A 21899-nucleotide genomic window follows, 5' to 3' on the forward strand; every position below is an offset into this window, starting at 1 on the left:
TCTTCCATTTCCACTGTGCTTCAGCTTCTGTAACTCTGATTTGGTAATTCTGTTTTTGGGGTATGCCATTTTCAAGCTTGTGTTACTTGTGTAAAAGGGTGATACTGAAGGGGTTAAGTTCCACAAAAAAGTTATTGTAAGTGTGTTAAAGCAAGTTTACAGCATATGTCCTACTGAGGGAAAGAACCTTGAGAAAGTAAGTGGTAATGCTTTTATGAGTTGACGTGTTTTCTGCTCCTGCTGAATGGCAATGACAGAGTGGCCCACCGCCACTGTTACATTGTTTAGAGAGAACTATGTATAGTTTTGCATTTCTTTACCTAATATGCATTTGAAAAAAAACCTTACAAATGCATGCAGAATTCCTCAAAATTTTTTATAAAAGCTTAGAGGGAACATTGGTTACGTGTAAGTTACCCGCCCCCTCAATTTTCAGCTCAGCCACCACCACTAATTTAACTTTCACTGCAAATTTTCTCAGTCTTGAAATCAGTTTGTTCCTATACTGTTCTCTCAGCGCTCCTGAACTACCATGATTCTACTGCACTCATTATTGGCATGGTTTAATATCAGGGACTGCCTGCTATTCCTCCTTGTGTTCCTACTTATTTTTGATATCCTGAAGAATAAAAATCCACCAAATTTTCCACCAGGACCCTTGCCATTGCCGTTCCTGGGGGATATCTTCACCTCTGTTGACTTTAGGACCATTGCAAAGGTGAGAGACTTTTAAAAAGTAAGGTAGATGTGCAATGTTTGCTGTTGAACTGCAGAAATCCATATGCAGTACATTTAATGTGTGCCAAAAACTAACATTGATTTTTTACTTTTTATTCATAGCTTGCTGGAGAGTATGGCAATGTCTTCAGTCTGAGGAAGGGCAGTGAGAAGATTGTTTTTGTATCAGGCTATAAGATGGTGAAGGAGGCTTTGGTTACACAGGGAGAAAACCTGGCCGACCGGCCAGTACTTCCCCTTTTTCATGAAATCTTTAAAGGGCTTGGTAAATAACTTGTAACCAGAAAGTTACTTGCTTAAATTCGGGTGATATATTTAAGGAAAGCAATTAACTATAATTTTTAAAGTAGATTTTGTTTTATTAATATGTAGTATATAACATGTAGCGAACCCCCAGCCAGACAAATGGCGAAGCTTACTGATGTTTTCCAGAGTCTTTATTTATGTTCAGCCTTGATCCTTATTTTGAACACAAATTGCTCTTCCTTCCTTACACCCTTTCTCCTTTAAACACCGTAAGAGCTACAGGACAGATAAATCGTATAAAATGAGCTCTTACAAACGAACGCAGATACCTTTATACTAAATACAATTAACTTTATACATATTAACCATACATATGGGCAATAATCTAAATGTTTACTAACATATAATGTGACATGAGAACATGAAAGGCTAGGAAACATCACATTGCTGTGACGCCACAGACAAAACTAAACAAAGCTAATATTAGCGTGACTTGATAGCATAGACCACATCGCATATAACATATCAATGAAAACTAGTCGAATCACACAATACCTTGTTCCCAGTCCAGCTAGGTGCTTCAATATCACCATACACCTTCTATTGTCGAGCAATGTTGGTTTTAATTATACCTTTTCCAGCCTTAGTTTTAGAGCAGTGTACCGGAGATATACCTGTCTACTTTCGACCATCAAGTGGTCTTATAGAAGTGCGATACCTACTTCCGCTTAATGAGGGCAAAATAAAAGTATCACAGGAAGTTGCTACTTTACTCAGACTTTCATAGGAGTCCTTTACAAGTTACACTATTTTAGATTATACACTAATTGAACTAATTATACACTAATCTTCCTATTTTCCTTCTGCTAAGGAAATATATATCTTTTACTTTTTAGGTATGCACACATTTGTTTATGGTATTGGTATTTGAGTATTGTAGCTACTCAACACTAATATTTTATTTTTTGTTTTGTTTAACTCCACATATACAACTCCTCACATTGTAAAGAATATTACCTCACAGGTTTATTTGCTTATAAAATCAACAAAATGGGACGCTACTTCAATTGATAGTAATCACTAGGTGTGTGTGTGTGTGTGTGTGTCTGTGTCTGTCAGGTTGATAAGCAGCAGTGTCTCCTCGTAAAACATGTCTCTTTTTGATCAAGGTATAACAATAACAAATGGACACCTGTGGAAGAGCCAGAGGAAGTTTGCAAATATCCACTTGAAGTATTTTGGGGAAGGAAAGAAAACTCTGATGACATTCATTCAACAGGAGTGCCACTACGTCTGTCAGGCTATGAAAGAGGAGCAGGGTAATTGCTGCACTGAAAATGCTCAAATTCTTCAGTTCAATTTATTTTGCACACTGCTTTTACAGAGAACTACTAAACATTTAACCCACATGCTGGTTTTTCATTCCAGCCTCAGCAATGTGTTGTCGAAATAACATCTGATTCTGTGCTTTAATGCAGTTAAATCCAAAAGGCCGAATACGTACTTATCAATTAAGGCAGCATTGATTGGTTGGAATGAAAACCTGCATACAGTACACACAGCCCTCCATGACAACGAGATTGAGACCACTTTTTTAGATCTCGCTAAACAATACTTGATGATTAGCAATACAATTCTTAACATATTTACAGTGGTGTTTCTTAATTTCTTTTTAATTACAACATTCTGTATGTATTTGGACAGTTCAATTTCTGTTCTTTTGGCTCTGTAGTCCAGCACATTGGATTTGAAATGAAAAAGCAATTACTTCATCTCAGTAATTGCTTCTTTTGACTTTGCTGGTTTTCAAAAGGTGAATCTGCAGTTTGGCTTTCATGCTTTTAGTTTTTATATGATTATTACAATTTTCTATGATTGTGTTATTTTTGAAGTGCATCTCAATGAAGGATATAATAACTAGATGTGATGAAAATGAAGCTGATGCTGATCGAATACTCTTATACAAATACTCTCTTCTGACACTGAATTTATACAATAAATTCTGAAAATTGAAACATGACATTTATGCACAGTGTAATAATACCTTGTTGTTATTTATTAGTTATTAGAATCTGTGTATCCTCTTATGGGAACTGACAAGTGCGGCTACTTCTGGTATACCTACCCAGTGTCTCAAAGCCTTACATAAAATGTTTTGGTAAAAAAGCTAAAAGAAAGGTTCTGTCTATCAATGAAAAGTGTTCCCAGCTTCAATTGTAAGTCTTCAATTGCAAAGCCTCTGGAACTCTGAACATCCTTCAGTCAATGTTTTACAACTACTCAAAGGCAGGTACAAAATCATACAAAATGAGGTAGGCTAAAAGAGAAAAAGTCAAAAAGTGAATGAGGATGACAATGGACAGGTTTATTGAAGAGTAAAGATACTATTTGATTGATGAGAAATAATTTAAAAAATGCCGGGAGTTAACCCATTCAGAACTAAAATCCTGCAGAATAAGTTTCATTCTTATAGGCAACTGCAGCCAAAATAAGATATGTTAAGGTCATGTTCAGTAAAATGGACGATACCACCATGTGGCTAATACATTTAGTCCAGAAGATTCAGGTGTTGCATTACAGGTTCTATTTCTTAATATTTTTATATCTCGAAAATGTACATTATTGACAAAACACAATAATATATGTGATGTACACTGCTTCTTGGAATGTGTGTGAAAACAATGCATGCCATCTGTCTAACACATTTCTTGCACTGTATTATCATAAGAATGTGCTCCATGGATTTAACTCTGTACTACTGATTCTTATTTCTTTGTTCCTTTTGACCTTAGGGAGACCCTTTGACCCTGAGTTAACAATGAACAATGCTGTTTCCAACATCATCTGTTCTGTGGTGTTTGGACATCGTTTTGAATACAGTGATGCACGTTTTCAGACCCTCCTACGCTTACTTACAGAAGCCATTTTCTTATTAGGAACTCCACGTGCCAAGGTTGAAAAGCTCTCTCATTCTTTTCACAAACAGATAAAACTAGAGGAAACTGTATTTTCATGATGAATCATCTATCTTCAATCTTGAATTGGACATTGAAATGGCATATGATGTAACTTTGGTGCTGTTCTTTTTCATCATTAGCTGTACGATGCCTTTCCAGGACTTCTAAAGTACTTGCCAGGACCCCACCAAACCATTTTTTCAAACTTTGTTACAATTCTTGATTTAATAAATGAAGAGATAGAGAAGCACAAGGAAGACTGGGATCCCTCTGACCCCCGAGACTACATCGACACCTATTTGGGAGAAATTGGGACGGTAAGGTGAAATTTCTGAACTGTAAGTATAAGCAGATGCCATACCCACATTGACAGATTTCAATCAGCTCAGTTATTTCTGTAACCTCTCTTATGAAATCTCCAATCTCTTAGAAAAAAGATGATGTTGAAGCTGGCTTCAGTATTGAGAGCCTGACATATGGCGCTATGGAGATGTTTGCGGCTGGGACAGAGACAAGTGCGACTACCCTGCGCTGGGGTTTTGTCTTCTTGATGAAGAACCCAGAGATTCAGAGTATGTGTTTGCCGATCTTTTTAATTTGCACATTTTCCTGAGCTATGGAATATAATTGGGATACACGGTGTGCTCCAGAATTATTGGCACCTTAAAGAAGTAACATGGTGGTTGAATGTGATACTTGCCAACAATAAAACAAATGTGCCTAATATTCATTATTCAGTAATTTAAATGGATTTTAAAATGGATTTTTCTTAGCCTATATTTCTCACTATAAAAGTTCACCCAAACTGTCTGGGCCTGGTAATGAACAACACTGATAATGATCTATATTTTATGTTTCAACATACGGGAAAACAATATACTTCTATTTCAATGCATTTACTCTCATGTTTCAATGTTCATTATTTGGAAATCTTTTTTTCCGAAAACTACAGGTTTGAAACCCTAACAATGATTGTAAATAAAATCAAACAAAATGCAATTGGCAATACAATTTAACTTTAATTTAATTAATCTCAGTCTTACGGAACTACATTGTGGCATTCCATCACTTCCTGTTTCTCTAGAGCATAAAAATGAGGTCAGCATGAGAAAACCAAAGAACTGTCAATTCAGAAGACCCTGATGACCTAATTGACCTTCACAGGTCAGGTAATGGGTACAAAAAAGACATAAACTAAAAAAAAAAGAAAATTCACAGAAAGAACCAACTGCTTTTTAACATGGCTCCTTTGTCATTCACATCTAAATTATGTGTTGTATCTTCATGTCACCTTAAGCCTGTTTTTGGGGTCAAGTGTTGAGATGGTCAAGACTGATAGAGATGATATACTGTAGCAGCAAGAAAAATGTGTGAAATACAGTGAAACTGTATAGCTTGTTCTGTGGGTGCCTCACTCTGGTTTTGCTGTAACATCACTGTTTTCACTGCTTGCTCTCACAGAGAAGGTCCAGGATGAAATAGACAACGTGATTGGCCAATCACGGCAACCTACCATGGCAGACAGAGCCAACATGCCCTACACTGATGCTGTGATACATGAGACACAGAGGATGGCCAACATTGTGCCACTGGGTTTCCCCAAAATGACCCGTAAAGATACAATGTTCGGAGAACATTTTATACCAAAGGTGAATGAAAGAAAATACTGTAAACATGAAGCCATTTTTTCCCTGCAAACTATGAACATATTTCTCACCACTTGGTGGAATACATCTTGAAGCCTCCATCAACATTTTTACCTCTGCATTTGTAACAGCATATGTCATATTAGTATGTATATTATTAAATGTATTTGTATCATGAAATATAGAGATACACCAAACTCTAATGTTCATATGTTCATCTTGTGTTTACAGTACCTACTTGTTTTGGTACTTTCCAAAATTGCAATGGGGTGCACCTATAGTCATGGAAGAGCAAATGTTAGCTGGTACCTACCGACAAGTAGGTACAGTAAACACAAGATGGGACAATATATTTGACAGAAAATTTCACACTTAAGTAAATCATGGTATTAATTAAACTGTAAGATAAATTAATGAATGCTGGACCAGAATATTGTCACATTGTAAAAGAAAAGAAAAAAGAAGCAAATGAAAGATTCACAGAAGGGAAGGAGGACAAAGTTTTAAGTGTGTAACCCACCCCCTCCCACACTCAACACTACAGTCAACACCCATTAAACATTTTTAACAGAGGACATGCTGCAGAGGTGCCCCTCTATCATCAATGTCCCTTCCTGGTCAGTATGGAGCCCATGACCTCGCCCAATGTGCACAAAGTACGGAAGAAGTGTTTGTGCTGTGAGACTGTTTCTTGTTTCTCCTCTGTGCAGGGTATGACTGTGGTCACTTGTCTCTCTTCTGTGCTGAGTGATGAACATGAGTGGGAGACACCAACCACCTTCAACCCTGGGCACTTTCTGGATTCTCAGGGCCAGTTTCGGAGAAGGAAAGCTTTCCTTCCTTTTTCAGCAGGTGGCTGCTACTCTTTTATTTCTGCCTTTTACCTGTAGGCATACTAGTGTATATGATTTCTGAATGTATATACTTGGAGATAACTGGGTAGGTTGTCACATGATCATTATCAGCTTGCTCTGTGATGTATTTTTATGCAAGATGTACAGTCAGTGAGCACTTTATTATCACTTTGTTGTACGTCGCTCTGGATAAGAGCATCTGCTAAATGCCTGTAATGTGTGTATATATTAGATAATATATATTATCTGTATTATCAATAGTTTTATTTTTTTTGACTTATTGATTTTCTGCCGCTGTAGCCTATTCACTTTGAGGTTTGATGAGTTGTGTGTTCATAGATGCTCTTCTGCATACCATTATTGTCACCTACCTGTCAGATTCGACCAGTGTGGCCCTTCTCATCTGACCTCTCTCATTAACAGCACGTTTTTGCCCGCAGAACTGCTGCTCACTAAGTGTTTCTTTGCAAGAAAATAACAGGAGATCAGCCGTTCCTGAGCTAGTCTAACCATCCTATCTGGTACCAACAATCATTGGTTATTCCCCATTCTTCAGCATTTGAAGAAATTTGGTCTCAACAACAGCTGAACCTATTGACCATGTCTGCATGCATTTAGTTGCTGTCACATAATTGGCTGATTAAATATTTGCATTAACAAGCTGGTGTACAGGTCTAGCTAATAAATTGCTCACTGAGTGTATGTCGAAATTTGAAACAGGAAACAGGATGTCTCACTAATCTGTTTTATTACCTGTCACATATTCTTCAGGTAAGAGAGTGTGCATCGGGGAACAGCTGGCTCGGATGGAGCTGTTCCTCTTCTTCACCTCTCTTCTCCAGAGGTTCACATTCTCTCCTCCCCCTGGAGTGGAGCCCAGCCTGGAGGGTCAGCTTGGGTTCACTTACTCTCCACGATCTTTCCAGATGTGCGCCTTGGATCGCTAACCCTTGATACAGCAACAAACAGCAGCAGCCAAGGGAAAAATTGCATGTATTGTTGTTGAGAACATAGAAACATCTTAACAACAATGTCAGGAGCAGGCAACATCTATTCATCATTGAAGTTCTATTCTTATTCTCTGTTTCTCATATAGTCTAAAATATATTGCATGTAAAAGTGACTTTAAAACATGGTGAATAAATCAATAGTAATTTAACTGGGGCTAAGGGTGAAGGATCATTGCATAGATGTGAGGAAAGAAGCAGAAATCCAGACACCCTAAGCAGTATAGTCGTTTACCACAAACATTTACTGGAGACTTAGCCAAAAATAGGACAATTATACACATATACAGTAGTATTGAATTATATTGTGCATATCTCATTCTCTCTGATTTTCAGTGTCACAATTTACTCAAAGATCTTTACAATCAAGTAAATGTTATACTTACTATACCACCTGTTTGCCAATTTTCTTTGTTTCAATAAACTGACTTCATGGACTTTGAAGTAAGAACATATCAGAATAAAAAAGGAATAAAGTAGTTATTTAGTAGTAGTGTATTATCTGTATGTCCTTTGATTATACAAATGCATGGCATCAGATATGTTCTTTACCTATCATTGCCTGTAATTGTGAACATTCTTGATGGGTCTTATGACATTTACCTTATATACATAAATACTTAACAATCCAAGTCCAATCCAAGCTGAATGCTACTAACGTGATCTATATTTGCCATGATGTTAATAAACAACGTCATAACAGAAGAATTGTGTACCGTATTCTTTTCAATAATCATTCACAAAATGTCCAAATTTTCATTCTCACTTCAAGTTTTCATCTAAAATGAAGTTGAATTGTTAAAATGTTCGAACACCATTATCAGTGCCATCAGCGGCAGGAAAATATAATGCTTAAAGTGTGTTTAATGAACATAATTATGTAACAATTCATGTGTTGGCTTCAGGTTTAATTGTAGATTCTATGTCCATGTCTAAATTAACAGTGAATTATATGGCCCATAATGACATATATCAATTATCATACATTTTGAAGTGTTATGATACATAAAGTCAATGAGCAATATTTCAAAATGACTGGGCATGAACCAATATTTTATGGTGATGCTCATAGTGCAAAATTATGCACATTGATGTAATGAACATGTTAATTGAGCGGCACAGGATTCAAATTGCATTTAGAGAATTGTTATGAGCTGGTTGGTGCCTTGCATGGCAGCCATTTCTCATTTATCATAAGCCCATGTAATAAAATAAAAAATAAAAGAGTTCTTTATGTCATTAATAATGAATATGTATGTTGTACATTATGTTTATTGGCTTCTTAGAAAGTGCTGCTGTTTTAATATTATATTATCAGACTGTACAGTAGAGAGTAGGCTGTACTCTGAGCAGATGAAGTCATGCAAGGTCAGCACATTACATAATCCTCAAGCTTCTCATGTTTCTCTACGGGGCTGTACACCCAGGCTGAATAAAAACAATGTACTATAAGAAAACAATGGTCATCAATGGAGCTCCTAAAGGGACATTGCAAAAACATTAAAAATAAAAATCGTAAAGTATCTTGTGCTCATGAGAAACTAACTTGTGTGCACATCAAAGAAAGTTGTTATTTTACAACAGACGAAAGTTAATTAAATGTTATGCAGAGGTACTAAACATTTGAGGGCTCCACATGAATCCCTGTAGTTGGCTGTGTGTGCAATTTCTTATACATTTTCTGCGTGAAGAGTGCAATCCCAGACTTGATACAATGTCATAAATGTTGCTACAGCACATAAGAGATCTCTTATTCAATCACTGCTGCAGTCGCATTATTGGAGTACACATTTAATGTGTGATGTCATGATTTATACACATTTACAGTATACATACAAATTTAATCCAATGTAAGCTACTTTTTCATTTTCAGAATTATATTACCAATGTAATTGGACAATAAATGCTATGAGTGCTGAAAACTCACATCAATATACAATATATAAAACTACATAAATGTATTATGACACAGATCAGACATTTTATTTAATCTTATTTCTCATTCCTGGGCATCAGTAATATAATAAAACATAAGTTATATATAATATTATCCAAAAAAGCTCCATTGTGGTAACCTTTTTATTATTGTGAGCTAGTGTTAGGGGCATTCAGGTGTTTAATGTTTACCAATTACAGATTGATGATACCCAGTATTTATTATACTGGTTTCAGGCTGTATTCTCAAATAGGGTAGTGCTATATCTTCTTAATGAAGTAAACCAGCATGCCTGCTAATTTTATAGGAATTACTTTTGACTGTTGGAGCCAGATATAATTTATGCTAATGTAGCCCAATGTAGCAGTAGTTTTTTCACAATGGAAAGGTATGTAAGATTGTAATAATATGGATGTAATTGTCAGGTTTTATGCTTGTCATGTCATGTTTTATGTTTAGTTATTGTCTTGGTTATGTTATTGTCATGTCACATTTTATGTTAGTCTTGTCATGTCACGTAATATAGTTTATTGTAATAGTTTTGCAAACTTGTTATGTCACAATTTATGTTTCATGTTATATTCTACTGTTCATTGATTAGCATACACTTTTTTGTGTCTTTCTGCAAATCTTGCATTCCTGCTTTCTCTCTCTCCCTTTCTGTCACTCACACCCTAATTGTTTCAATTTCCCTTGTCTTCTTACTAATCTGCTAACTTTAGATCAGGAATGGGCAATACTAACATAACTAATACTAACTAAAATAAATTTAAAAAAATAAAAAACTTCTGATGACAACTATGTTTAGAACAGCATTTCCTGTGTATTTTGCTAGTTTCTGGATGTGATGCTCTGACTTATGGTAGAACCTATGCACTTGTAAATCGCTTTGGATTAAAAGCGTCTGCCAAATGACTAAAATGTAAAATGTAACATATTAACCATGTGTTCATGTTACCTTACGTTTCTTGTGCATGTCATTTACTAATTTACTAACGCTAGGGCAGGATAGGTTTATTACTAACGATTACTAATTACCTCATTAACTTGTCAATCCTCCACACCTGATTTCCATTCTCATGCTGCTCTCAAGCTAATTGTCTGCACCTGTCTACACCTGCATATAAGCTCAGTTCCATGTCAGTTCCATGTCTTATCTTTTTGTCAGTGCACTTTTGAATGGATTTGTAAAGCCATTGTCTACCCGTTATGATCCAAGCCTGTTTATTGACCAAAGATTATTGACTTCTGTTTTGTTGACCATTGCCTGCCTGTACCATGACTTTGCCTGCTGTCTTTGTGCTTTTGCCCTGTGGAGCAGACTTCGGTCGTCGACCCTGAGCCTGCCTACCGTCCGCCTGTACTTCTGCCCTGCTGACAGCTTTCCTGGCTAGTGAACTTTTTTGCATGGTGTACCGATTACAAGACTGCCTTCTCCCTCTTTAATGTACTTAAAGAGTACGGTTTTAGCTGGATTTTACGTGTTTGAACATTGCCATTGCACATTTTTAAACTACGCTCACTGGACATTCCCTGAATAAAGCCCTGACGGGACTTTTTCACCCCTTTTGTCTGAGTCGTGCATTTTGGGTCCAACCCCCCATGCACCCGTCTCAGTAATGCTGGAACAGGAACGTTATATGTATTTCAAGACAGAAGTGGGACCAGACAGTGTGGGTGGAAAGTGTCTCACTAGAGATACTACTTACTGGGATTTTACATTCCAAGAATCATTTACTGTTCCAGGGTACAGTCAAGGTCAATAATCTGTCCTCTGTGTTAATGACAAAAACAAGTGGGAGAAGCCGGATGCATTCAATCCAGGACATTTTCTGGATTCTCAAAGGCAGATTTTGGAGAACAGAAACATTCCTCCTGTTTTCAGCAGGTGGGTCTCAGTCTTTCCTTTCTCATGTTGCCACACCATTGTTTGATTGTTTTAAGCCCATTCTCATGTGTGCACAACCTAATAATGGCAAACCAAGCAGAAATAATCTAGCCCATTATCATACTTCCTGGTAAACCTGAAACCATCTTTTCATCAGGTAAGAGGGCCTGTCTGGGGGAGCATTTGGCTCAGATTGAAGCTGTTTCTGATCTTCACCTAATTTCTAGAAAATCCTTTCCAGATATGCGTCTCCAATTGCGTCTTTGCGATCATATAGGTCAATGACCATATACATATGTACCATACCATTCATGGCTTCCTGTTTATGCCCAATTGCTATGATTCTCACTCAAAATGAAAAGCAACACCAATGAAGTGCGTACTGGAAAAAGACAGGCCCTGAAATTGGTGTGGTGTACTCGGTGTAACTTTAGTCTCCATAGAATATTGGTATTTTGGAGGGGCTATAGCTAATTATAGTTTTAACAAGGTTTCTGTTTTCATTCATGCTTTCTTGCAGGTTAACTGAATGTGTCTAGGCAGGTTGGATCCATCCATCATTATGGGCACTTATGCAAATACATAGTTGTATTTTAATGGACCACAAGCAGTGAACAAATGTGCAATACCAAGTTAACAAAATGTCTGTCATTTGCTTTGTGAGGAATTGTATGTTTGCAAAGTATATTGGAAAACATTGATTTCAAATAGAGTATGGACAACTCTGCATGATTGCTATTCAGACATATTTTGTCCTGTTAAATAATTCCCCATTCCTCATAGACAATCATTCAACTGTATCAGTGGTTTCCTGCAGTCATGATACACAACAAAATGTTTAGCGTTGCTTTCAGGGGTGAGTTCCCTGATAGCGACGTATCTTGAAAATGCACAACATACTTCGCCTAAATATTTCAGTCCTTCCTGGAGTTGGGTACATGACTGAAAGACCACTCTTGAAAATATAATGTGCATTTCATAAAATATTATCTGAGGAGAATTATTCAAAACAAAACTCACCCCTGTTTGGTTAAAGAGTAAAAGCCACTTCATACCCATGACAATATATTAAACATATGGAATATTATAAAGATTATTTAAAATGGAAAGGTCTTGAAGGTTATGATTGGCTCATAATGCTCATTGAGCATCTTGCCACCTGATGGCACACAAATGAGCTTTCAAAACCAAAAACATTCCATTTCAATATTCTGCATAGTTAACATCACAACAATTAACATGTTTGGGGTCATTGTCCTGCTGCAAGTCGAAGCACCATCCAATGGGTTTTGAGGCATTTGATTGGATCTGAGCAGATAAGATGTTTCTGTACACTTCAGAATTGATCCTGCTGCTGCCATCAGTCACATCATCAATGAAGACAAGTGAACCCATTTCAGTGGCAACCATACATGCTCAAGCCATAACATCATATGTCACAGATGAGGTGGAATGCTTTTAATTATACATCTCAACTGTCCATCCGACTTTATTCCAGATATACAGTGTTGCTGGAACCAAAGTACAAGCTATGTATTTCTGGGGAGGTTCAAGAGCCTAAATATTTCAGTCCTTCCTGGAGTTGGGTACATGACTGAAAGCGAGCATGCTGCCTTTCTGTTCGTTCAACTTTGCCTTAGTAGGCCTTAGTCATAGAACATGTTGGTACGAAAAGTATGCTCAGTAACTTAAATGGGATGTAACTAACTTTCTATTGCAGAACAAATACAATGAGGGAAACATATTTATCTGTGCTATTTGTTGACCCCTCAACAGACCATTTCCTACACAAGTCTTTAAAAAATGCACATACAACTACTGGTACATTTCACAACTTCAGTAGGGAAAAGACTTTGGAATATTCTGTCAATTCCTTTACACCATTCCTTCCTCTACCTGGTCTATCATAAAATTGATTTTTATGAGGTTTACAAATTATTACTAATTGTATAACTAGTCTGCCGAGTGTCACAATCCAATGCCTACAAGCCCCATGGGGAATTAGGTGGTAATACAAGTTGAAATTATACTGGGTCATGTCCTACTAATAAAGGATAACTAGTCAACATTTTATTACAGATGAAATACAAAATGCAAACGTTGTGAAATTCCTCTTGTACAGAACATTATAAAGAATCAAGCCACATATCTCTATCACTTTTTATCTTCATGATAGAAGAAAGTCATCAAACAGTTTCTGTAACATGCTGGGTACCTTCGTCTTAACCCCCGATGGTGACCTGAATACAATAGACATGCTGAATTTGTACTTCATGACAAATGTGCGCTTCTCAATATGGGCGGAGCACAACTTCTGAAAGCCCTGCGTGTAATAAAACACCAATATACCTTGATAGGCAGGTTATGAGCAAGCTTTTCCACTGGCATGCGTCATATACTGAGGAAGTAGTCCGCTTATGCTTTGTTTAAGTTTAACGCATGATGGCCGCATTTTCGATGCTCTCTTTTTCCGATTTGGTTCACAGCAAGTTTTGTTTAATTTTTCTTGCTGTGTTTTTGACTCTTACCTACATTTTGAAACAGAAATCTCCGAAAAAGTTCCCTCCAGGACCAAGGTCATTGCCATTTATCGGTGATCTCCTTCGTATTGACTCTACAAAAATCCATTTACAGTTGGCAAAGGTGAGTTTAATAATTGTATAAATAATAAAAACTTTTATTATAAATTTTTATTTTATTATATAAATAATACAACTTTTTCGTTCAGGCGAGCCTAAACGAAAAAATGCGTTACGGAATACAAACCGAAAACCATGCTAAATAGCGTATTAATATTCCATCTTTCTATAGGCTACACATGTAGTCGATGTGTGCCTGTGGTAGCTCTCCCCGACTTTCCCCTGGTCAGTCAAACTATTTGAATTCAACACGTTCAATACTCCAAATGATACCGTTTGGTTATTTTGTTCGTCTTTAAACATTCAGTAATAAAAATAATAACATTGAATACTCCAAAACGGTCATTCTGTTTAATTCATGGTGATTTAAAGAAATCAAAGGTTTTAAAAAATCAAACTGTTTTCAATATTCCACTATATTCATGAAGACCACGAATCGCACCCTATCGATTCCGTGCGTTTTTACCGTGGGTATTTATAATTATGGGATAACAAACTCCAAAATAGGCCTATTCACTATTCTATACACAAATTCTGAGGTTACCTTTAATATGATTGTATATACATCCTTATTGGGGGATCTGTGTAGCAAGTGCATCCTTTTTTGTATAATTGAGTATAATTTACCATTTACCTTCTACTGTCTTGATTCTATGCTTTTTAATTTTGGATCATCAGTGTTGTGCTAATGAAAGTCAAGGAAGCCATTATTAGGCTGAGAATCTGAATGCGAAACAAAAGGTTATCAAATTAAACTGGAACCTCAATGTTTCTTACCATTTCTGTGATATTAAATTCGTACAGATTGGTTAATGTTTCATGTAATTAATTCAATAAAGAACATTGGTTTGAATTTCAAGAGACAGAATTTATGATCCGTGTCATTTTCCAGTTGTAAATGTGATTTCAGAAAAAAAAAAATAACTGAAAATTATTTCCCCCTAGTTTTCAGAGCAATACGGTGGCATTTATAGTATTCATTTGGGAACAAGGATTGTTGTCCTACATAACCTCAAATGTGTCAAAGAGGCCTTCATTCAAAAGGGGGAAAATTTTGTGGATCGGCCCCCAATCCCATTGTTTGAAGACCTCAACCCTAACCATTACGGTACAGTAATTTATCTGTTTCGCTTACTTTCTAGGTTTACAATGTAATAATCATGAATAAACAATTTAATTGTTCTGCACCTTTCCCCAATTTTTCAGCCTCCTTTTATATTTTTGATTGCTGAATCAGTCATAATTCCATGTTGCAACATTTGAATATGTTGACATAGCATAGGAATGGCTACAAGATTATGTCTTTTGCATATTTATTTGCATAATGGGTTGCTCTTCTAACAAAGATTCTTCCATGTGGTCCCCGAGGGGTTCATTATTGGACCATTATTTTCTGTTGGTAATTATTATTTATTGTTGCATAATATATACATTGCTTGCTAGTCCCCTTTCATTTATTTTCCTATGAGACAAGCACATGCTCTTCTCTGAAGCCTATGCTGTGAGCTATTTCTTCCTTACTCTGAGCAGACATGTGAGAACAGTTTTGGGCAAGGGTTGTGTTTCCTAGGTGTTATTTTCCTGTTCTTTCACGTTCATAAAGTTCATATACATTTTCTTGTAATGCCAAGGTGTGGTTTTCTCCAATGGCTATGCATGGAAGCAGCAGAGGAGGTTTGCTCTCATGACATTGAAGAACTTTGGATTGGGCAAGAAGAGTCTTGAGCCTTCCATTCAGGCAGAAAGTAAATGGCTGAGTGAAGCCTTGGGGAATGAACAAGGTAAAATATGCAGGGAGATGGTCTGAGCTGATGTTGTGAATCCTGGACGAATAACTGACTCACTGATCTCACCAGCAGAAGCTGAGAAATTCAATTTGGATCATAGTAAGCTCAATTATTTTCTGTTTATTCATTTGTTTCTTGTATTTGTGGTTCTAGGCCAGCCATTTGATCCTCAGTTTGTTATGAACAATGCCGTCTCAAACGTTACCTGTTGTCTTGTGTTTGGTGATCGGTTTGAGTACACTGACAGACAATTTCAAGACCTACTGAAACGAATAAATGAAGCCGTCTATTTAGAAGGAAGCATTTGGGCACAGGTACAGTATACTTCTTATTTGCATTTATTTATTTATCTCATATTTCAGCAGATATACTGTATATTTTCTGTGGCAGCACTTATACAGTAGTGGTAGCAGCAGTATACCCAAGCTTATTTCAGTTAAGATTTACCATGTGGATTGAAATGGAGAGTATATCTTGTTGCCAAAAAAAAAAGTTTAACATTGAAGATGCTTGCCTAGTATCCTGCCCAAGTTTAGGGGCACATAAGTAACCACTTTAGAGAAATCAGTTGCAGGCAGAGAGCAAATTAACAGAGTACATATGTAGTGTTGTGATACCTGTTACCCGTGATTACCATGTTTAGGAATTATTGACCCAGCTGTTTTGGATTTCGCTTGACTAAGTTGAGATACTTATGTGATATAAGCCACTGATGTATTATTGTTATTATTATTGTGTGTGAACCCACTTCAGTCCATTCATTGTTCATGAAGTTGCTTGATGTATTGCATGGAAAATATCTTTGAGTCATTGTAAGTTTTTACTTTAGCTATACAACGCATTTCCTTGGATAATGCGTAAGGTACCTGGTCCCCACCGAAAAATATTTGAAAATTGGGATGAGGTGATCTCCTTTGTGAAGTTGAAAATTAAGGAACACAAGAATGATTTGGACCCATCAGCACCCAGAGACTACATTGACTGCTTCCTGGCAGAGATGGACAAGGTATAAAATGTAACCATTCAGCCCTGTTTTTATTTTTTCCCCAATTTTGTAATGCTTAAAATGAGTTGTTGGCACATTCCATTGTCTTATTGGTCTTCTACAGCCGCTCATCCATTATTAGGTAGTTAGATACCTAACTACCTAATAAAGTGGTCACTGAGTGTATAATTTCCAGGTTTACTGCAATGCAGATCCAATCATTTTTATATATTCTTCCAGTGGAATAATGATGTGGATGCGGGTTTCAATGAAGAAAACTTGTGTTTCTGCACTTTGGATTTGTTTGTGGCTGGAACTGAGACCACATCAACAACGCTGAATTGGGGCCTGTTGTTCATGATCAAATATCCTGATGTACAAGGTACAAAGCTCACCATACCTTGAAACAAACTCACACAATCCATTAATACAAGCTATTCATTGTACTTTAACTTTTCTAACTGAAATTTATATTTTAGCTCAACTGTAAGACTAAAAATAAATTATATTCATAAAACATTTTGATTTACATGTGACAGTAGGAGCTGTATTGTTTTTTATATTTCTGTTTAGAGAAGGTCCAGGCAGAAATAGACCATGTGATTGGCCAGTCGCGCATGCCCTCCATGGCAGACCGACCCAATATGCCCTACACTGATGCTGTGATCCATGAGATTCAGAGGATGGGAAACATTTTACCACTGAATGTAGCCCGTATGGCTGTCAAAGACACACAAATAGGAGAATACATCATACCAAAGGTACATCGTCTATTAGTATACTTTAAGAGTCAGCCATACTCTAGGGATTGTTAAAGCATGCTGCTGTTTAGGATATTATCTATTTTGTTGTTTGACGCTTTCATTCAAGATCACATTTTGTAACAGTTACTCATTAAGAATCATAACAAGACAGACAAGGAAAGGGGGAGGCATAGCAGCCAGTCTCTCATAGAGGAATATACTCAAAAGACAGATCAGCAGGGATTGATTTTGTGATTGATCTTTTGCTCAAGGGTACAATGGTGCTGGGAACTTTATCATCTGCACTCTTTGATGAGAGTGAGTGGGAGACTCCCCAAACCTTTAATCCAGATCATTTCCTGGATGCAGAAGGGAACTTCAGAAGAAGGGATGCCTTCATGCCATTTTCAGCTGGTACCATCCCTTCTGCCATCCAATTATACCCAGTTACTACTTACCAATTGTACTTTCTTGCTGTTGCTCATGTAACTTTCTTTTTTTACAAATGTTCACCTTTGTAGTCATGAATGCATTTTCATATTACTTAATTGTAGATCAATCATCATTTAAATACGAGCATGCAGTTCTGAAATGCATAACCGCATGTATTTTTGGTTTCCTAAGGTAAGAGGGTGTGTCTGGGGGAGCAGCTGGCTCGGATGGAACTGTTCCTCTTCTTCACGTCTCTCCTCCAGAGATTCACCTTCTCTCCCCCCCCTGGAGTGGAGCCCAGTCTTGAGTACAGAATGGGATTCACCCACTGCCCCAAGCCTTACAAGCTCTGTGCTGTCCCCCGCTGAGCACAGGTCTGTAAAACCCCACACAAACAAATTTAGAATAACAGGAAAAGTTGCATTAAGATATCATATTATCAAACATAACAAATTATACTTTGCATAATCTTTTTTATTACACTGAACAAATTACTTAAACCACAGCATAAAGGTAGATAAGGAAAATTGCTTCAACTTTAATGGATTGCTTAAACTCAATTCCATTAAAAACTTTAATTCAAAATCAGAATAATCTTTCCACATAAAAAATAAAAGCTTTAGATAAAAAAAACCCTGAAAGCCTCATTTGCTCCGACCTTCACCCAAAGTACATTTCTGTAGATCTATGTATAATAATATGTATAGAGAACATGTATTGTTTTCTATACATTGGAAATATGTGGTCATGTTTGCCTTCTCTTGAATCTTATGTTATATAAATATGTGGTTGTGGATGGACATATATTGAAACTACTTTTGTATTGTGTTCTTATATTAATGCATGCATTCAGTGATATCTATAGTAATTTCCGTGTACACTTAAAGCAAAAAATGTACTAAATGTATGTGATTTTTGTACAAGAGAATCTCATACAAACGACTGCAAAGATATCATCGATTCCCCTGTTTCTGTTTATTTTACGATACTCCACAAAGCAAAAGAAGCAACAGGGATCATAAAGTACTGCAGAAGGAACCCTTTTGGATTTAGAAAATGTACACAGTTCCCCCAGGGAATGGATGAAGAGTCATAGTTCTGTTTTAATTACTTGTACCTGTATTAATTAAAAGCTTCGTTTTTATTAGAAACTTTCTAACTTACCATCAAATTGGTTGAATATCTAACACTTTTTGGTCATTTTCTGACCAGATCCAACTTTGGCATTGTATATTTTTTTAACAAATGATCTATTCGACTTAATTTTGCTTGTGGCTGATCTTAAACAAGATATTTACTAGTATTTCAAGTTTGGATACCATACACCAAGTCCCGCTGATGTAGGAAGCCATCAAAGTTTTTTTTGTGAATTAAGCTCTTTCAAATGATTAAAACTGGCCAAAACATAGTAGTAACAACTACATTTTTGTACATAAGTAGAACTATTATACCTTTTCACCTACATAACTTTCCACTTTCCACCACACTCCTACCACGTGGTTGAATATGCAACACTTTTTGGTAATTGTCCAGTCATACCAAACTTTGGCATTGTATAATTTTGGAATAAATGATTTATAACCTATTTTGAATGACCATAACCTTTTTTCTGAGCAGTATTATAAAAATTGTGTCAGAGTACACAATTTTTCAAAGGACACTCCAAATTCAAGACCCCAATTTCCACTTGTGACCGACTCATGCCAAAAGTATGAAAGTTGACAACCCAGTAGGCTATTTAAGAAACCCCTTCCAGCAGCAACTTTGGTTTCCCAGGTCTCCCATCCAAGTACTCACACTTAGCTTCAGCCGTTCAACAGAGCCAGAGCTCTGTCATCTTGGCTGTCCAAATCACTTTCACAGGGCAACCGTAGTGTGTCAGTTTTCACATTGACACCTGATCATTGATAGTCAATTTTATAGTCCGATGACGTTATAGGAGGCAAGAGCAGTGGTCTGGCAGTTGGAAGGTTGCCAGTTTGATCCCCCGCCATGGGTATGTCAAAGTATCCCTGAGCAAGACACCTAATCCATTACATTACATTACATTACAAGGCATTTAGCAGACGCTCTTATCCGGAGCGACGTACAATGAAGTGCAGATCAAACACAGGAACAAGTGTGAAGAGGACCAAGAGGACAGTATGGTTCCGAGTCCTAGCGTGACAATACAGATACAATCGGAACCCTTGAAGGAAACATCAATTTACAAACTAGCATACCACAGTTGGCAGCTAGAATACCCCGAATACAAAAATACAATAGCTTATACAAAACACAACAATATGTATATACAGTCAGGTCCATAAAAATTGGGACATCGACACAATTCTCCTCTTTTTGGCTCTATACACCACCACAATGGATTTGAAGTGAAACGAACAAGATATGCTTTAACTGCAGACTTTCAGCTTTAATTTGAGGGTATTTACATCCAACGGTGTAGGAATTACAACAGTTTCTATATGTGCCTCCCACTCTTTAAGGGACCCAAAGTAATGGGACAATTGGCTGCTCAGCGTGTGTTATTCCCTCATTATCTCATTTACAAGGAGCAGATAAAAGGTCTAGAGTTTATTTCAAGTGTGCTATTTGCATTTGGAATCTGTTGCTGTCAACTCTCAATATGAGATCCAAAGACCTGTCACTATCAGTGAACAAGCCATCATTAGGCTGAAAAATCAAAACAAACCCATCAGAGAGATAGCAAAAACATTAGGTGTGGCCAAAACAACTGTTTGGAACATTCTTAAAAAGAAAGAACGCACCGGTGAGCTCAGCAACACCAAAAGACCCGGAAGACCACGGAAAACAACTGTGGTGGATGACAGAATTCTTTCCCTGGTGAAGAAAAACCCCTTCACAACAGTTGGCCAGATCAAGAACACTCTCCTGAAGTGTTTTGGGCAATATTATCTGCTCATATTCAGCCAAATGCTTCAGAACTCATTGGACGGCACTTCAGAGTGCAGATAGACAATGACCCAAAGCATACTGCGAAAGCAACCAAAGAGTTTTTTAAGGCAAAGAAGTGGAATGTTATGCAATGGCCAAGTCAATCACCTGACCTGAATCCGATTGAACATGCATATCACTTGCTGAAGACAAAACTGAAGGGAAAATGCCCCAAGAACAAGCAGGAACTGAAGAGAGTTGCAGTAGAGGCCTGGCAAAGCATCACCAGGGATGAAACCCAGCATCTGGTGATGTCTATGCGTTCCAGACTTCAGGCTGCAATTGACTGCAAAGGATTTGCAACCAAGTATTAAAAAGTGAAAGTTTGATTTATGATTGTTAGTTTGTCCCATTACTTTTGGTCCCTTAAAAAGTGGGAGGCACATATACAAACTGTTGTAATTCCTGCACCGTTCACCTGATTTGGATGTAAATACCCTCAAATTAAAGCTGAAAGTCTGCAGTTAAAGTACATCTTGTGTTTTGTTTCATTTCAAATCCATTGTGGTGGTGTTTCGAGCCAAAAGAGGAGAATTGTGTCGATGTCCCAATATTTATGGACCTGACTGTATTACTATATAAGTGCCATTATAGTCTATGGCATATACAAGGCTAATCATGGTGGTGAGGTAGGGAGGGAAAGGTACAGCCTGAAGAGATGAGTCTTCAGTCTGGGTTTGAAAGAGGTCAGAGAATCTGCCGTTCTCACATCCACAGGGAGGTCATTCCACCACCGTGGGGCCAGGACAGACAGCAGACATGAACGAGAAGTGCATGTGTGGCAAGGGGGAGGCGCCAGACGGCACAAAGTGGCGGAATGGAGGGGTCTTGCTGGTGTATATGTCTTGATGAGTGATTGAATATATACAGGGGCTGATCCCTTAACTGCCTGGTACGCGAGCACCAAAGTTTTATATTTGATGCAAGCCATAACAGGCAGCCAGTGGAGGTTGCTGGTGGTGCAGTGGGTAGCACTGCTGCCTCACAGCAAGGAGGTCCTGGGTTCGAATCCCCGTCAGCCGGGGCCTCTCTGTGCGGAGTTTGCATGTTCTCCCCGTGTCTGCGTGGGTTTCCTCCGGGTACTCC

The 21899-nt window shown here is 37.4% G+C and overlaps 2 protein-coding genes across 2 annotated transcripts; both read left to right on the plus strand.

Moving 5' to 3' along the window:
- Nucleotides 1–532: 532 nt before the first annotated feature.
- LOC133127239 (cytochrome P450 2J2-like) lies at nucleotides 533–7388 on the plus strand. Its single transcript, XM_061239969.1, has 9 exons — nucleotides 533–718; nucleotides 841–1003; nucleotides 2154–2303; nucleotides 3777–3937; nucleotides 4082–4258; nucleotides 4372–4513; nucleotides 5403–5590; nucleotides 6298–6439; nucleotides 7213–7388. Exons 1-9 carry the CDS (start codon nucleotides 533–535, stop codon nucleotides 7386–7388), a joined length of 1485 nt encoding a protein of 494 aa, XP_061095953.1.
- Nucleotides 7389–13646: 6258 nt separating this feature from the next.
- On the plus strand, nucleotides 13647–19402 carry LOC133127238 (cytochrome P450 2J1-like). The gene is made up of 9 exons (XM_061239968.1): nucleotides 13647–13915; nucleotides 14857–15019; nucleotides 15543–15692; nucleotides 15852–16012; nucleotides 16528–16704; nucleotides 16924–17065; nucleotides 17257–17444; nucleotides 17699–17840; nucleotides 18051–19402. The coding sequence occupies exons 1-9, from the start codon at nucleotides 13712–13714 to the stop codon at nucleotides 18224–18226; spliced, it is 1503 nt and encodes a 500-aa protein (XP_061095952.1). The 5' UTR covers nucleotides 13647–13711; the 3' UTR covers nucleotides 18227–19402.
- Nucleotides 19403–21899: the final 2497 nt, after the last annotated feature.

The sequence above is a fragment of the Conger conger genome, chromosome 4 (genome assembly GCF_963514075.1).
Source record: "Conger conger chromosome 4, fConCon1.1, whole genome shotgun sequence".
In the NCBI taxonomy this organism is placed as follows: Eukaryota; Metazoa; Chordata; class Actinopteri; order Anguilliformes; family Congridae; genus Conger; species Conger conger.

Bases quoted from the DNA above. Each gene is read 5' to 3' on its own strand.
- LOC133127238 (XM_061239968.1), top strand. From the start codon at position 13,712: ATGATGGCCGCATTTTCGATGCTCTCTTTTTCCGATTTGGTTCACAGC. The intron at 13,916-14,856 runs GTGAGTTTAATA...ATTTCCCCCTAG, and splicing joins TCCATTTACAGTTGGCAAAG to TTTTCAGAGCAATACGGTGG. The intron at 15,020-15,542 runs GTACAGTAATTT...TGTAATGCCAAG, and splicing joins CCTCAACCCTAACCATTACG to GTGTGGTTTTCTCCAATGGC.
- LOC133127239 (XM_061239969.1), top strand. From the start codon at position 533: ATGATTCTACTGCACTCATTATTGGCATGGTTTAATATCAGGGACTGC. The intron at 3,938-4,081 runs GTTGAAAAGCTC...TTTCATCATTAG, and splicing joins TAGGAACTCCACGTGCCAAG to CTGTACGATGCCTTTCCAGG. The intron at 4,259-4,371 runs GTAAGGTGAAAT...CCAATCTCTTAG, and splicing joins ATTTGGGAGAAATTGGGACG to AAAAAAGATGATGTTGAAGC.